The sequence below is a fragment of the Myotis brandtii genome, unplaced genomic scaffold (assembly GCF_000412655.1).
Source record: "Myotis brandtii unplaced genomic scaffold, ASM41265v1 scaffold144, whole genome shotgun sequence".
Taxonomy (NCBI): domain Eukaryota; kingdom Metazoa; phylum Chordata; class Mammalia; order Chiroptera; family Vespertilionidae; genus Myotis; species Myotis brandtii.
Window position 1 is genome coordinate 2,305,268 of NW_005355159.1, and position 17,825 is coordinate 2,323,092.

Consider the following 17,825-nt stretch of genomic DNA (forward strand, 5'->3'; position numbering starts at 1 on the left):
TGGCAGTTGGACACCTCCCGAGGGGTCCCAGATTGGAGAGGGTGCAGGCCGGGCTGAGGGACCCCCCCCCCCCGCCCATGCACGAATTTTGTGCACCAGGCCACTAGTATAAATATAAATGTCACATCAAAACTAAACAATTTTATGGCAAAAATTTAATTTGTGCATTATTTTAAAATTTGGATCAAAATTCAATGAAAGTCCACTTAAAGAGCCAGATGAAAGAACGAAATAGCTGCAGTTCAGAAATAAGAAAGCTGGTCTGGCCGGTGTGATTCAGTGGTTGAGCATAGACCTATGAACCAGGAGGTCATGGTTCAATTCCTAGTCAGGGCACATGCCTGGGTTGCAGGTTTGATCCCAGTAGGGGACATGCAGGAGGCAGCCTATCAATGATCTTCTCTCATCATTGATGTTTCTATGTCTCCCTCTCCTTTTCTGAAATAAATAAAAATATTTTTAAAAAAGAAATATGAAACCTGAAGAAACAGAAATTAGAAACAAAGTTCAACCACCTGAATATGTGAGTCAAGAAAAAAAAAGAGTTAATATAATATAATATAATATAATCACATATATTATAATCAGAGATATCCTTTTAATCAAATAAATACACAGAATAACACAAATTTACAAACAGTATAATGAAAATAAAATTACAAGTGATACAAACCATTTTTCTGTTGAGTTTTGTCATTATATCTCGTGCAAGTGTAAAAAATGCCTAAAGATAAACCAAAAAAATGCATTATTATATATTTATAATATATTTTTAAATAGAAATGTAGAATATTTTTACTATTACATTATAAATATATTACTTTAAAGCTTTTAATTTAGAAAAGAATATAATTGTAATCATGACTATTATATCTTATTTTTCAATTACATTTTCCAGTGTTATCAAACTATCATTCATTCGTCAAATATTTTCTGCACATAATATCTGGCCAACTTCCCAAAATGACAGGTTTCAGTTATGCAGAGCGTCCTCAGTACACCCAGAGCACCTGGGGGGCAGAAGCTCTGTCTAAGCCACCCCTGCACACCCAGTGCGGGGCACGGGGCCTGATCTAGAAGATGCTGAATATCTGTTTCATCAGTGAATGAACAAATGTTTTACCCTGTAGCTCTAAAATATGTTTTTATAAAAATCTCTGTCTTTTATTGCCAATGTCCTCCTTCAAATCACTTTCCCTCTTATATAATCTTAAGGTATAAGATTCCAAAATCCTGACAGTGTCTACAGCTCAGTTAAACCCCTCACCATGGAAATCAGTTGAAATGCAGGTAGGACAACTCTGATTCATCCTAGTGACATTTTATGCCTAGTGTCTCGTGATCCAAACCAAACATTTTTTAACCCTCTCATCCCTACTTTGTTTCTAGGGAGCTAAGACTTAAAGCTTCTTCAGTTGTGTCTATGCTAACTCCACTGTTACGTCAGGCTCTTTGTTCCCAACTATGCTTGATGCCCCAAAAATATTTAGCAAAAGAACTATTTCCAATCAAGTCAAACAGAAACAATACGTAGCTATTACTATCACTCACTATCGGTGTCTCACTGTCACACTGGTCACCCGTAAGGCTAAATTTCTAAATAAACCCATCCTAGCGGTTATGAGGCTAACCAACCACACTAAGGTAAAGCTCTGGGAAATTGCTAACTTCTGCAGAATACCGGGCCAGATTAAGCAGCTGGGGAACTCCCAGCTCTACACTTCCATAGCTCAATGCTGTCTCTAAGCCACAGTTGTGATCAGGGCACAGGTACAAAGAGAGACCTCAGCCTACTTCCAGTAAGCCAGGGTACTGCGTTCATTCTGTGGGAGAAACCCTATGTAGGCCAACTCAGTGAGCAAGCTTTGCTCCTGCCTCCACCATTAGAGCAGACTTAAGAGGTTCCCCTCTTTGTGATGGAAGGAAATCCTTTTGTGGCAAGCGGAAGGAAGCATTTTTCTGCTTATCCATGCTGATCTAAATAAATCAGTAGAGAGTTCCTGTTTCCTAACACCCATTAGCCAACCTGAATATGAGTTTGTTATTTTTAAAAAAAGTTATGATCATTGTCCACTATCCAATAAAGTCATTTAAGCCTCAATTTTTAGCTATGATGATATGGCGAACAGTGAGTAGCCTAAGAAATTAAATATTTATGAAATCATCAGTATTATTAAGTGAATTACATATATTAAAACATATTACATGTAATATTTTCATGACCAGTTTTTAAAATGTTTTTATAAAGAAAATATTATCACCTGGGCTGGTGTTGCTCAATGGTTGGAGTGTCAGCCTGCGCACTGAATGGTCTCGGGTTCAATTCAAGGGCACGTACCTGGGTTGCAGGTTCGCTCCCTGGCCCCAGTCAGGGTATGTTTGGGAGGCAACCAATTGATGTGTCTCTCTCACATGGATGTTTCTCCCTCTCTCTCTCTCTCCCCTCCCCTTCCCTTCCATTATCTCTAAAAATCAATGACAAAATATCCTCGGGTGAGGATTAACAACAACAAAAAATATCAGAAATTCTTCCCTTGGTAAAGAAAATCTATTCTAGCCGAAACCGGTTTGGCTCAGTGGATAGAGCGTCGGCCTGCGGACTGAAAGGTCCCAGGTTCGATTCCGGTCAAGACAACAAAAAATATCAAAAGATACAAAAAAAAAAAAGAAAATCTATTCTTAGAAGACTTTAGATGGCTAGATTTTCTTTAACAGTTAACTTACTAAAAATTTATTAAAGTACTCTCTGGTAAACACACTTTCTTACTTCTACCAAATGCCATCGTAGTACAATATATCATATATATCATGTTAATCTACTTAAACATGTACATTAAGGGAATCTGTTCAATAAGCTAACAGTTTAATTCTCTCTCTCTCTCTCTCTCTCTCTCTCTCTCTCAAACAGGAAAGTAATAAAGACTCGCCTGCTATAGGCCACTACAGGATGACATGAACAATGATAAATGAGCAGAGGAAGACACTGCACTTGGTCAGCTAGTGCAGGGTTTCCAGCCTCCCAAATACAGGACAAAAGTGAACTTAAACTGAGCATCTATCTTCTGTTCAGTGAATCTTATATTTGATTGCAGGGTGTCCCAAAAATATGTATACATATTTGAACAGCTGATCACTCACTCAATTTTCACTCCTTTTCAAGTTTAACTGATTTGAAATAATGGGCAAAGCTTTGAACAAAGCAAATTTATCCACTAGACTTTTTTTATAGGGATACATAAAAGATAAAGTTTAAAGTCCAAAACAAGCAACAGTTGATAAATTGAGGACACACAAATACAAACAAAATGATTCTTGATGTTTGCGATTCCTTTGTTTCGCATTATCAGCAATGCCTGACCAGAACCAGTCATCAGTCTGAAAACAGGCATTGACAAAAAACATTATTCACTTCTGTGGATTCTTTTAAATTTTTTTAAATGAACTGTATGTTAATAAATATTCAAAGTATGTACACATTTTTTGGGACACCCTATATATTCTTTGTGTTGGTTGGGTGCTAGAAATTCAACAACCAGGTCCACATAAAAGTCAGAAGCACAGCAGTTCACAACATGGAGGTGGAGTTCACACAGGCATCACTAAGTCAGAAAATAACAAGGCTTTGAGAATCGCTTGAACATAGGCAGATAAGCACTAGTGCTACTATGTAACAAGTCACCAAACCTGTCTTTCTTTCTTACCTCTTCTACATTTGTACTGGATTTTGCACTTGTCTCCAAGAATTTAATCCCATAGTCAATTGCTAACTGAAAGGCAAACAGAAACATTTAATATAGTGCAAGTTACTTGAACATATAAAGCATTCATATTTTCTAGGATTTTCAAAGTCCCAAAGGTCTATCTAGTTAAGAACTTTCGTGGTTCTCAGATCTCTTTGCTTCCTTCTGTGTTTGAATTGAGATCTAACTTAATCATCATAAGCAACATGGCACCACTTCCACTCACAATTTAATACAGTACTTCTCTTTTTTCCTATTACACTTTTAGTTCTCTATACTTACAAGAAAAACTATGACACTCACCCCCTACCATTAATTTGGGATTCATTCACCCCTTTTATCTGTTCTGAAAGTACAATTCTCTAACAGTGACTATACTGATTTTTCATTATTTTTTAAAATAAATTGGCGCTTAACAGAAAAGCTTAAAATGCTAAGTATCCATTGCTTTGGTTTCTATTGATTGTGACAAATGTGAACTCTTCCATATTTCCATCTACTCCCAAAGAGTTCCCAGTTCATTTATAACAACAAAATTAAGAGAATGTTTTTAGGTAAAAAAAAGTTTCAGTTTGAAAACACACACACACACACACACACACACACACACACACACACACACACACACACACGGCTATAACAAAATTACCAGACTTAAAAACTGAAGCTTCTACATCAATTTAGAAAATGTCACAGAAGTAAACTTGTACATATAATAAACTCCTTTGTTTTGCATGACACAAAACAGAGAAATGCCTATAAATGATTAATAAATGACATCCACAGCTTGATGAGTTATAAGGAGTTAATCATAATGACCTAAATTTAATGTGTAGTACAATATTCTTTAAAAAATGAATTAGAGAATGATTACTGTTGAACTTCACCTATCCTATTAATTTTTTCCAAAGGGAATAAATTACTTTAACTTATGGACATGGAAGAAATAGCCTGAACTTTAAGCTGCAGGAATCTGAAAAAGAACCAATTTGTATCTCCCAGAAAAGAGCAAATGACTACACAGTATATAGAGTTGGATCTCGAATACTAATTCGTACCATTCAGGTATAGATTATATCTCTTTGTTGTTTTTAAAGGATTAAAATATAGATATTTTAAACACCTAAATCAATAATTATACTAGGAAAATAAATGCTTAATGTGAGTAGATTTGAATCTTTATGCATTCAGTTCAAATTTACCTTCTCCCCTCTTTCTTTTGACACTTGTCTTTTGTCATTCATATCGCATTTGTTACCCAAGATCATTCTTTCCACGTCTAAAGAGGCATGCTGTAGGAAGGAAACAGAAGGTTACAAAAACAGCCTGAAAAAGACAGTTATTCAATAGACAAATCCTAACCTATTAGAAACATACCCATGAATTTAATAATTAGGCTAATCACCTTTCACTGGACACAAGACATGATTCAGAGCAAATTTTAAAAGATGGGAGGGGGAAAGCTACAGTAAAAAAGGCTATGCAAACTTTCTTCCCAAAGGCTCACAGTCATTCTCATGTCTTTTGGTACATGAACAAACAGAAATAAAACTTATGGTTATGTAACAACAAAACTTCCAAATATTAGTTTGGATCAAAGAAGAGAAAAAACTTGGTCCTGAGTGAGCCAATGGAGAAGGTATTCTGGATTCTGAATTACTTAAAAAATAAATTCATGTAGGTTAATATAATTGTGTACAAAATTATTTCTGAGTCAGGTTTCTTTTTGAAATATAAAAAATATAATATCTTAATGCTAACCAATCTAGAATTAAACCAAACTTCAAATATCAAAGATGGAGAAAATGTTAGAAGGGCAAAACGATAAGTTGCTGGAATAAAGATATACTTTTGCCAGTCAATCAGATGATGAACCAGATAGAACCCAGGAATCAGATGTTTTAATCCTGCTCTCCTTTATAAAGGCTGTATTAGCATAAGCAAGTCACTTCTTTCTGGCCTCAGTTTTCTCTTGTGTAAAATGGGGACTCGGATTAAATTACTTCTAATATCTGGCCCAAGTTTAAAATTCTGTGAAACTGCTCCACCGTCTGCCTCCATCCCCCATCCAGATCCAGCAGGGCAGTCAGACTGCAGGTGGAGATCTCGCCCTCCATGGCACGCTAAGCGAGCGCCTGCCCTGCCCATGCCCTACTTCTTAGCAGCTCAACTGCCTCTTCCTGAGACAGGCGGCCTTTATAAGCACCCAGCAGGTATCATCATTCCAGTATCATCATGATGATCTCCAGTATCACCATTCTCTTTCCATATATACCTCTTCAATGTTTCTTATCCAATTTTTAATATTGTCGAAGGACTTTTCATTTGTGATGTCATAGACCAGCATGATTCCCTATAGGAGAAAAACAGATCTTTATTTAGCACAGTATGTATTTAAAGTTATAAAATATAATGTAAGTGTACTCCGTCCCTCCAGAAAGCTTTTGTTTGTGGCTTTTTTGGTCTTTATAAAATACTTTATAATATTTTAAAGTATGGCGAAGCAAAAATAAATAAATAAATTCTCCCATTGCCTCACCAGGTAATTAAATACTCTGTTAACATTTTCACTGTTAACCTTTAATGAATTAGTGATTATGGTGAAGATGATACACCCTTTCCACCTGACTACTTATGATAAGAATCGGCACTAAACTGGAGCTGAGAGAGTGTTTAAGTTAAAACAGAGACAGCACTGAGAGGAAGAGGAAATCACTTCTGTTGTGCACTTTTTTATTCAAGTAGAAATTGCCTTGCTTCTTACTCCTATGCTAAGATTGTAACCATACCACTTTAAAATTATGTCTTTTTATATAGGCTGATCAAAATGTCACTATCTGCCGAAATAAATCACAGGCATTTAAAATATAATACATTTGTTATGCAAGTTTAATGAAAGGCATTGTCATCATATTTTTAAAGACCCCATGGCTGGTGTTTCTAAGGAGTTTATCTTCTAAGTGTTTCAACTGATACCTGTATACTAATATTCCAAAATCTATATCACAGACCACACTTCTGTATAAAGTGCTAGATCCACCCACCCATTCACCCATTCACCAAATATTTAGTAGATATCTACTATGTGCCTGATACTACACTAAGTATTACCAACAGTGAACAAGATAGACAAGGCCTCCTCTGCTCATGAAAACAATAAACCAATAATTATGCAATTAATTATAATTTTGATCATTGCTAGGAAGTACTAGGAGCTCAGTACAAATGCTAATCTAATCTGGTTGATGGGCTGAGGTGGTTAGGGAAGGCTTCCCTGAGAAAATGACATTAAAGACAAGTACTGAGGACTGAGTAGACCTGGACTGGGCAAAGGTGTGAGGCTGGGGTGGAGAGGTACCTGGCACATAGGAGAAACGTTATTAATGTCTTGCTGACCAGGAAGGCCCAGAACCCACTGGACTGAGTGAAAGAAAGTCAGTTTGGCAAAAGTGCGCAGATCCCATTGGAGAAGAGCATAAACATGTGGCCAAAGAGATAGACAAATGGGGTCAGATGTGACTTGGAGACAACTAATTGGGCATCATTTCCCAGATGTCCTCTGTGGTCACTGAAAACTCAACTAAGTAAAACACGAGGTTGTCTTTGTCCCCTCCAAACTTTCCCTCCCTTCTTGTGCTCTCGTTTTGATGAAGGGCGACACAATCCCGCCAGCCAGCCCAAGCGGGCCCCTGCGAGTACTCTCCTTCACAGTCAGCCGGTCCTGCAGGCCCAACAACCTCAACGGTTCCCGAGTATGACACCCCTGCCTCACACACATGAATGGCATTTATTATATTCTCAGCAATTAGCTTTTACCTGGATTTCTATCAGAGTCTTTTATTGGTATCTCTGCTTTCATTCTTAACCACCTCTAATCCATTCTCCATAAGGACACTACAGTTATCACTTTATTGAGACCTCTCCACTGGATTCATATTAAATTAAAATTTCTTAACATGGTAGGCAAAGTACTTCAAGTCTGGTTTCCAACTTGATAAATAAATATAAAAATAAATCATATAAAACACACATATACACAAAGATAAAAGAACCCAGGAAACAATGAAATTTTAACAGAAGCTATCTCAGGGAGGTGAAATTTTGGATAATTTCTTGGGATTTTCAAAGTTTCCTTTACTACATGTAACCTTTTGATAACCAGAAAAATATGTATATTGTTTAAATGGCAAAAAGTAATATCCTCTACCCTCCCTCCTCCCAGCCTGGAATGCAAATATTTCACTTGGCTACACAGTAAAGGAGATTTTATAATTGTTAATGTAAATAATTTTTTAAAAAATCAAAGTGGAGAATTATATACTTAAATGGTTAATTTTGTTATGTATATTTTACCACAATAAAAAAGAAAACCTCAAAATGGAACAGAATAATTCCTGATTCAAAGTATTCAGCTGCCTATAATATTAACATTAACCAAATAATTGCCATCACTCTAAGACCCTTTGGGCTATATGGGCAACCTTGATCTTCACTGTCTGTCTGTCAGTGGCACTCTAGAGGGCTAGCACGGGAAGCGTGAACACAGTGTAGTGGTTAAAGAAACAGGCTCTGGTCAGAGGCATCTCCTCAGAGATCCTAGAGACGTTATTTTATCCCTCAGTCTCCATTTCTCATTTGTAAAATGAGGACAGCATGTTTTCCAGGCTGGATTCTTTTGCGTATCTACTGAGATATTATGTATAAAGTACTTAACCTAGAACCCAGGACACAGTGTGGACTCAGTAAATGACAGCTAGCTATTTTTAGTTTATATCTTTGGTTTCAATAGCAGAAACCCTTTTTGGCTATTTCTTATGTAAGCAAACTGGCATTATGAATCAGTTGGAAATACAAACTCAAATGTACTAGTTAAAACTTTATATATCTGATATCCTATATAATAAAGGCCTAATATGCAAATTGTCCGCTCAGGCAGTTGTTTGACTGAAAGACAGGGAGTTCTACTGCTCGCTATGACGTGTGCTGACCACCAGGGGGCAGCGTGGAACATGGCGAGCGTAGGCAACGCTGCGCAGGCAGTGGGTGGCAATGGAGGTGCTGCAGGCCCTGATGGGCCCCAACAAGAGAGAGCGAGACCACAGCGGGATGGTGGAGCAGGTGAACAGGGGCCCCATCGACCTATCGATCACCCCGCAGACGGTGACCAGTGGCACTGACAGAGCCGGGTGGGGGGTCCCCCTGGCCCTGACTGATTGCCCTGCAGGCAGGATGGTGGAGCAGGTGAAGGGGCGGCGCCAGGCCATGGCGAGGTGCCAGGCAGGGCTGCAGGGCTGCAAGGCTGGGGGCAGGAGCTGGGGCTGCAAGCCCGATCCCTGCAGGCCACCCCGAGGGACCCCACCTGTGCATGAATTTAATCCCCGCAGGCCACCCCGAGGGACACCACCTGTGCATGAATTTGTGCACCGGGCCTCTAGTATAACTATAATAACAACAATTTCCTTAAGTCCTTAAGACAGTGTTCGTCTATGAGAAGTACTGATAATGCAATAATATGGTTCTTTTCTCCAAAAGTCCAATTGTCCATCAGGGCTACTGCTATGCCTACAAATGTTGCTGAATAGTTTGAAATAGACAAAAAGGCTCTGTGATGGTGGTGGATTCCAATGCAGTGCTTATCAACATGCTGCATACCTAAACCAACCACAATAGACCTGCCAGGACCACCACTAGCTGAAATAAGAACATGCCCCCACAGGAACATGATGGCCCCACATGCCACTGCAACAGATGACCTACAAGATCCAGGACTCAGCACAGCAGGATTCCCCAAAGATTTATCTAACATTGTTTCTGGTCTGAAATTTCCCACTGATTCACCCCTTCAGCACGTATTTACTGAGCATCTACTATGTTTCAGGCACTGGCATTACAGCAGAACAAAAGAGACAAAAATCCCTACCTTCAAAAAATGGATAGCAATACTATCTGAGAATAGCAACAATTTCTAATTATCTGAATAATGTGAAGAAAGACTAGGCAGTAGACAAATGAAAAAGCCAGGCAATTCTCAAATCTAAATTAAATAATGCACTTCAATGCCCTCTTTCCTCATACCATGAACTAGAGTTAGACATCCAAGGAAACACGCTCCACACTCCAAGAGTTCCTGCCCACTCTCTAGTGAAAACAAACAGGCAAGTGGTATCAATACATCACTGATGGAAAATAACAAACTGGCTAATAGAAAAGCTTGTATGTATAATCAAAATTACCTGTAAACTATTCTAAATCATCCCTGCTAAAATGTTCTTATTTATTCCTAAAATTCTTCCTGGGGAAAACAAACAACAAACAAACAAACTTCTTCCTGGCAGGACAAGGTAAGTCCCTTCCCTTTGATTATAATCTAAGCAAAATAGAGAGTAGCTGACAACTCTTTCTTAAAATGATGACCTTTCATAATCATCAAAGTGTGAGGAGCACATACATATAAAGTGCTTACTGGTGTGTAGTGTCAAGGTGATAAAGCTTTGAAAAGGAATCCCCAATATTTCTGTGGGGATGAATTACTGGTACTCAAATAGAGGGTGAGTAGCAGTGGAGGAGGAATGGAGGGCAGCATGATGATAAAGGGATCTGTGGATTCAGATCACATCTTCCTGAAAAAGGGGACAGCTCTCGCCCCTACAGCTGTCACCCTGACACTACTCCCAGGAACACAAGTCTTTTAGACAATGAGCTGGATGATGGCAGCTGGTACCCCACAGTCTGTCTAGGTCAGTGATGGCGAACCTTTTGAGCTCCGCGTGTCAGCATTTTGAAAAACCCTAACTTAACTCTGGTGCCGTGTCACATATAGAAATTTTTTGATATTTGCAACCATAGTAAAACAAAGACTTATATTTTTGATATTTATTTTATATATTTAAATGCCATTTAACAAAGAAAAATCAACCAAAAAAATGAGTTCGCGTGTCACCTCTGACACGCGTGTCATAGGTTCGCCATCACTGGTCTAGGTTGAGCTTCATGAACTCAATTACTCAGCCCTCTAAGACTCTCTGAGGACATTGAGTTTCAGCAAAATTCAAAGCTCCAACTAGTACTTGGATTAGGCCTGAAAGCCAGAGAGGAAGCCTTGGTCTGGGCCTGACATTCTAGGCATGGTTCAGTACAGCTCTGCTTCTAAGCTGCCTTATTCACCACTGTACTCCCAGCAACACACAGAATCTGCTCTGAGCCAACAAGCAATATAACTGGGTTGTATAGATGAGGCCTTTAGGATGGAAATTAGCCAAGGGGTGAGGTTATGATAACAAGGATAAGGCTACTATGTAGCAAAAGAAGGACTTGGTAGTTAAGATTCATCAGATTCTAAATCTCAAAGAGTCACATATCATTCAGCTACTTCCTGGCCAGCTGGCAAAACACTGGTGGAGGAGCATCCAGAGAGCTGAGCCATTAGGAGTGGGTGAAGGGACCTGGTGAGAGGTAAGGAATGATGGGGCAAAGCTGAATGATGAGAGGGTGCAAGCAATGAATACTTAGTCACAAAGCTTGTGGTTTGCTAAGATGTGGCAAAGGTAATAATAAAAGGAAAAATCACAAAAACATACAATCACTCAGGATGTTTGTACGAGTTCTAAAACACCTACAAGCCAATTACCTAATAATATTATAAAGACTAATGGCAAACTATATAGTTACTAAACAGAAAACATTTTATTTTCACATCAAAAAATCTATTTTCCGCCCTGGCTGGTTTGGCTCAGTGGATAGAGCATCTGCCTGTGGACCAAGAGGTCCTGGGTTTGATTCTGGTCTAGGGCACATGCCCAGGTTGCGGGCTTGATCCCCAGTAGGGGGCGTGCAGGAGGCAGCCAATAGATAATTCTCATTGTTGATGTTTCTCTCTCTCTCCCTCTCCCTTTCTCTGAAATCAATAAAAATATATTTTAAAAAACAATATGTTCCCCCTGTACTAGACTTTAGCTTGAATCCTATAAACTTGACAAATGAATATTCATGTTTTACTTTCCCCTGAAGAGTTGCAAAATCCCCAAACACTCACCATGGCTCCTCTATAGTATGCTGTCGTGATGGTTCGAAATCTTTCCTGACCTGCTGTGTCCCTAAAATTTTAAACAAAGGAGAGAGCAATTTTAAAAGACATCACCAGCAACACTGAGGAGAGATCATTCTGGTCTGCTCACAAATGCAGTGGTTTCAGGGGAGGGGAATAAGATACAAAGGGAGCCTGTGTGTGTCTGTGAGCTGGAGGCGGTGGTGGCCACGGGAGCCTGTCAAGAGCTCACAATGACTTGTGTGAAAAACTTGGACTTTGATGATAAAAGCAGCAACAGGGAAATCCATGGCCTGCTAGGAACCGGCATGCTGAATTAGTCAAATACATATTGGGGGAGAACAGAATAGTTCTAAATTCTTGGACTCCTAGAGGTAGTTATAATCGTTTTAATAAATGCCTAATGATTATGGCATTTTGCTCTCTTGAGTGAAAGTCTGATTTCTGTACAAAGAAAGCAACTGGGCTGGACTTATTACTGTGTAAGTTCTGCTTAGCCAAGAACACTAAAATGGGTCTCCTCGAGAACTTTCTCAGCCATGGAGCCCGTAATTAAACGGGAACCTGGAGTTTAACACATAATGGTTGACAATGTTTCCAAAGACTTTCCAATACGAACAACACTGCAAAGTTACATGAGCTTTCATATATTCTTGCTTTTTAGCTGATGGCGTACCATTAGAATACATTCTAAAAAACACAAATGTTTCCAATTACATTTATTGAAGTAAGTCCCTGTAAAGCAGATCAAATTTACTTGATATCTGGGAAAATCAATATTCCTAAATTTGCTACTTACCAGCAGAACTAATTCACTCCTGTGCTACTAAGACAAACTAAATTGTACAATTTAACTGTAGGGAAGAAAGAGGCACTTGTGAAAATATACTAGAAATCTAATGCATACCAAACCCAAACAAGAGATGAAGGCCCAAGGGAAATATAATAAATTAAAAACATTAATAAATCCCTTAATAATAAATCCCTTAATATTTATGTAAACCTTAGAAGATAGTCTCAGATGATGCCCACCACAGCCCAGTGTGTGTTATTATCAGCATCCTTATTCTGCAGTAGAGGAAATGGGCTGGGGTGGGCTGTGGTCCCAGTTCTGCCACTAACCAGCTCATACCCTTGAATGAGACTCAAGCCACCTACATCTTGGCTGTTTAGCGCAGGGCCAAGCCTCACCTCAGTCACCTTACCCAACCCTTCTGTCACTGATCAGGATTAGCTATACAAGGCACTTATTTGGCACATGGCAAAGAAGTCATGGAGAAAATACAAGCCAAGCACCTTTAAGCAGACCAACATATTATTGATTCTAACACACTACTTGATTTAGAAACAGCTCTGCAGTGAGGCTGGAGGGGAAACCCTTCCATATTAAGTGCAGGCTGTGAAGACTAGATAGAGACCATTTGCTGCTGAGAGCACCCATAAGCAGTGCCCTGCTGTTATATTAAACTCTAATTAGCTGATCACCCACAGGCGCCTAGAAACACTCCCTATTGTTATGATCAGGACATAAGCACAGAATCAGAAATTCTCTTTACTTTCTCCCTAAAACACTGTTTTATATCTTTAAAATATTTGGCTTCTTACTAAATACCAATAGATGAAAAGGGTAGCCTGTGGTAACCTTCACAATGTTTTCCAGTGACAGATACTGGGAACGACTATGCTAATATATAAAACTGACACGATGCTCCGGGAGATTTGGGTTGTCGTCAGAGCTTTATCACTAACTACTCTAAATCCTAGTTTCCTCCTTTGTAAAAGAGGTGCTAGTATACTTCAATACAATGTTCTCATTCTATTCCCATCCTGAGATTCAAGGAAGAAAATCAGCCTAAAAAATAAGTTCATATACAGTGGGGCCTTGACTTACGAGTGTCCTGACTAACGAGTTTTTTGAGATACCAGCTGTCTCTCGGCAGATTTTTTGCATTGAGTTGACAGAGTAATCTGAGTTAACGAGCTCCTTAACGAGCTCGGTCTCAGAACAAATTAAACTCGTAAGTCAAGGCCCCACTGTATATCACTTTACTATTTTACCCTGTATAGTCTGTGGAGCTCTCAATTTCTAAGCTATGTCTGCTACTGTCATCATCACACATTAGACCAGTACATATCAAAAACCTTTCCCAAGGCTCCAATTCTATATGGCTCACCATGGAAGGCCCTGCACTGAAAGAAATTAAACCAGCTTATAGGAGGTTAAAAAAATAAATCTATGAGTTTCTGAGTTCAAGTAAAAAATATTCAACCTGGCAATCTGGAAGAACCATATTTATTCACTGCAGTTTGACAGATGCTTCAGGAATGAACCAGTCAGATTTGGGTGGTCTTAAGGAGATCTTTGCCTTGCATATTGCAACATGAGAGATCAGAAGTATGACTTTTTTCTCCCTATTGCTAGTCTAGTGTTCCTCATTTTTTTTTATTTAATGAGAAGACATATACAAATAAACGATAAAATATCAGAGCTGGAGGGGAACTCAGATATCATCCGTTTAATCAATCAGTTTACAAATGAAGAAAAGTAGGCTCTAAGAAGGGAAGCAACTGGCTCCACGTCCTCAATTTAGAGGTAGTCCTGGCAAGAACCTAGATCTGCACTTCCTGTTTAGGGTTCCTACCACTTGACTACTAAGCCTTATCTGATTTCACAGCTGCAACAACTACAGTGAAATAGTAACATACACTCTAGAATTTAGTTTCCTCCCCGATAAAATTAGCATTTGGGAAGAATGAGCTCTCAGATCTCTTCTGGCTGTGAGTTGGTGAGGATACCATTCCTTACCTGCCCACTCTTGGTGGAGAGACCTGTGAATGCTTACCCATTTCCCATTGGTTCTGACAAAGAAAAGATGTTTCAGCTATCACAGAATAGCTCTAAATTATCACAATGCACATTTAATTCCCACATTCAATTCCTAACTAAAGTAGAAACTCTTATGTGTGTATATATTATATATATATTTACTTACCATATCTGAAGCTTAATTTTCTTTCCATCAAGTTCTATCGTTCTGATTTTAAAATCAATTCCTGCCAGAAAAAGAAAGACATGCTAAATTTCTTCAAATGAAATGTAATCCAAGTCTTATTAGAAAAAGAACAAAGATTTCTATTGGAAAAAAAAAAATCTCCAACGCCCTGGAAAATGTGAACACAGAAGAGGGTGTGAATGGTATGTCTGCTCTGAATCCAGGCTGAAGAAAGGAATTACTCTGCAAAGAATTCCTACACATGTTAAATGCAATGTTTTATGTGTCATTATTTTGACATAAATGGATGACATCCCTCAAAGCTACATAGTTTGGATAGATTGAGAACATGCCATATTTTCTACTTCCTGAAATACATATAAACAATGCTTCCTACCCTCCAGCCCCCTATGCTTGGTCTGTCCCTAAAGCCATGGGACCTCTTCACAATGTCTTCCTCATCTCCTCCTCCAGTTGTTTCTTTAGAATCTGCAACTGGCTAAGCAAAAAGCAAAACAAAAAAAACCCAAAACAAACAAACAAAAACCCTGTCTATTTGAGGGCAGGGATGGGAAAGCCTGAATATTTATTTTATACAGTTAAGAAGTATTTTACATACATTTTAATAAATGTTCCCCGCATCTTACTGGCTAGAGCTGAAATAACTAAAATAGTTTTAGCCCTGGCTGCACTTTAGAATTACTTGGGAAACTTTAAAAGTTAACAACAAAAACCCCTTATAACTAGGCCTGCTCCCTTCCTCAGATTCTGAGATTCTGACTTAAATGGCCAAAGGTAAGGTCTGTGCACTAATAATTTTCAAAGCTCTCTAGGTAATTAATTCTAATATGAAGCCAAACTTAAAAAGCACTCAACTGAGCCTGCCAGGTAGCATGAGAAAGTCATTTGGGGCTCAGGTGGTCACTCCAAGTTCAACCCCTCCCTCACCTATTTCTTCCCCACTATGGCGGCTCAATACTTATTTAGCAGTTTCAACTACAAAGCACCACAAAGTCCTGGACAATTATCAGCATGCTCTGTCAGGAACAAGCTGCCACTCTTTCTCTAATGGGACCTGTTAGTGAATACAACTCGGTTGCAGTTTGCTAAATCTTCATCATCTGGCTACTCAAGCTTTATTTTAAAATTTTCTATTCTTTTGCATTCTATACAGAACCCTGGAAATCGGTTTCCAAGGCATTTAAAAAACACACATGTCAATTATGTATCCTCTACATTGACTTAAGCATTAACTGTAGTTATCTATGGGGTGGGGAGAGCCTTCAATGGCTATGCTACACAACATTTCTATATATCAACATTGTGAACACCCCAAAAGGCCGCTTGCCAGCTCCAGCTTCATATAAAACCCAAGTGGGTTTTCCCCTTCTTCTTTGTGTGGCACTTTCCCCCCGGGACCCTTTTTAGGTACTTTTGTGGATCTTGAAATAGACAACTATCACACCCCAGCTAATCTAGTAGGGCAGTATCTCAATATTCGTTCCCTCACTAATAACCACCGCTACTGTTAGCAAGGACAATCTGAGACCCAGTATCCCAGGTTATCTGGCTCATGTCTCCTCCAGGTACCTCGCTATTGCAGGGTCAGCAGCGGCAGGGGCAACACTTAGCAAAACCGTATAGATATTATTGTTAGCATCACACAGATTTTACTGTGGCCCTCACTCATTTACGATTTAATATGCACTGATTTTTATTGTGATTTATCTTTTTACACATCTCTGAGTCCAGTGTAACAAAGGCCCTCGAGGAATTCTCAGCTATCCTTTATGGTTTTTTGGTCCAGACATTAAGAACAGTGCCTAACAGGTATTCAATTAATGTTTCTTGATATTAACATTTATAAAATTCATAATTTTCCAAATTCATAGAAACAGAAAATAGGATGGTAGTTCCCCGGGGATGGAGAGAGGGGGGAAAGAGAGTAGTTGTTTAATGGGTATACTGCTTTAAGATTTGCAAAAGATAAAAACTCTCTAAAGACTTGTTTGACAACAATGTGACCATATTTACTGAACTGTACACATACAAATATGGTTAAGATGATAAATTTTATGTGTGTGTGTGTGTGTATGTGTGTGTGTGTGTGTGTTTAAACCATAATAAAAAAGAAGAAAAATCCATGACTTTTAAAATGTAGACTGTATAGCTGTAAAATTAACTTTCTTAATTGGAAGGCTACTATCCAACATTCCATGATTTAATAGTTCATTCACAGTTTACATAAGAGATGATGTATATCAAATGCCTGTCCATATGAATACTTTCCTTATTCTGGCTCATTGAGATTGTAACTCCTGTTCTTCCAATGTTGTTTTTGCCTGTAGTTGGGAGTCATGGGCAACTTTTCCACCTTCATTCAACAAAGCCATTTTGAAGCTCCCTTAAAGTCTCAGTTACTCTCATTCATTTAAAACATTTAGGAAACTTTCTACTGACCTAGCCTTTTGTTTTTTGTATTTGTTAGAAGGATTACCTTTCTGTTATCTGAGGAGGTTTAACCATTATCTGGGAAACTTAACCATCTTTTCACTATTCAGCTGTTTTCAATGTTTGTAAGAGTTGTGAACTGGTATTTAGCTTTTGTTTGTGCGCCTGTTGGGAGCCAGTTGATAGACAAATGCTGTAGAGCACAGTCAAATTAACACAACTTGAATTTCACTAAAAATGGAAAATGTTGTTTATATTATTATTGAAAAGCACAGAACCTGGAAGTTAAAAGACCCAGACTGTCTGTTAGGGCCTGTCATTAACAACTTTTCGGAGGTTGATTAATTGCTCTGAATCTCTATATCCTCCTCATCCTTAAAAAAGATGGAGAGGATCTAACAGGTAAATTAGATAACGTGTATGATTGTGCTGTGGGGACTCTGAAACTCCATATAAATGTAAGGTATTACACATCCAGATTCTATTATCCTGCAGATCATGTCACATCACGCAAGGATTATAATAGCTTCCCAGGACGCTGTGCCCACCTCTCTCCCTGGTCTCATTCCCCTGCCCAACACCGTGAGAATAACGTTC

General features: G+C 38.7%; 1 protein-coding gene across 1 annotated transcript in view; it reads right to left on the reverse strand.

Moving 5' to 3' along the window:
- The window catches only part of RAB8B (RAB8B, member RAS oncogene family), a 61,103-nt gene that overhangs the window by 3,968 nt on the left and 39,310 nt on the right, over positions 1-17,825 (reverse strand). Inside the window, exons 2-7 of the mRNA XM_005861094.2 lie at positions 14,778-14,838; positions 11,773-11,833; positions 6,016-6,093; positions 4,943-5,032; positions 3,702-3,767; positions 674-724 (exon numbers count right to left, since the gene is read on the reverse strand). Of these exons, the coding sequence (XP_005861156.1) occupies positions 674-724; positions 3,702-3,767; positions 4,943-5,032; positions 6,016-6,093; positions 11,773-11,833; positions 14,778-14,838 (407 nt within the window). The remainder of the gene's footprint in view (positions 1-673; positions 725-3,701; positions 3,768-4,942; positions 5,033-6,015; positions 6,094-11,772; positions 11,834-14,777; positions 14,839-17,825) is intronic.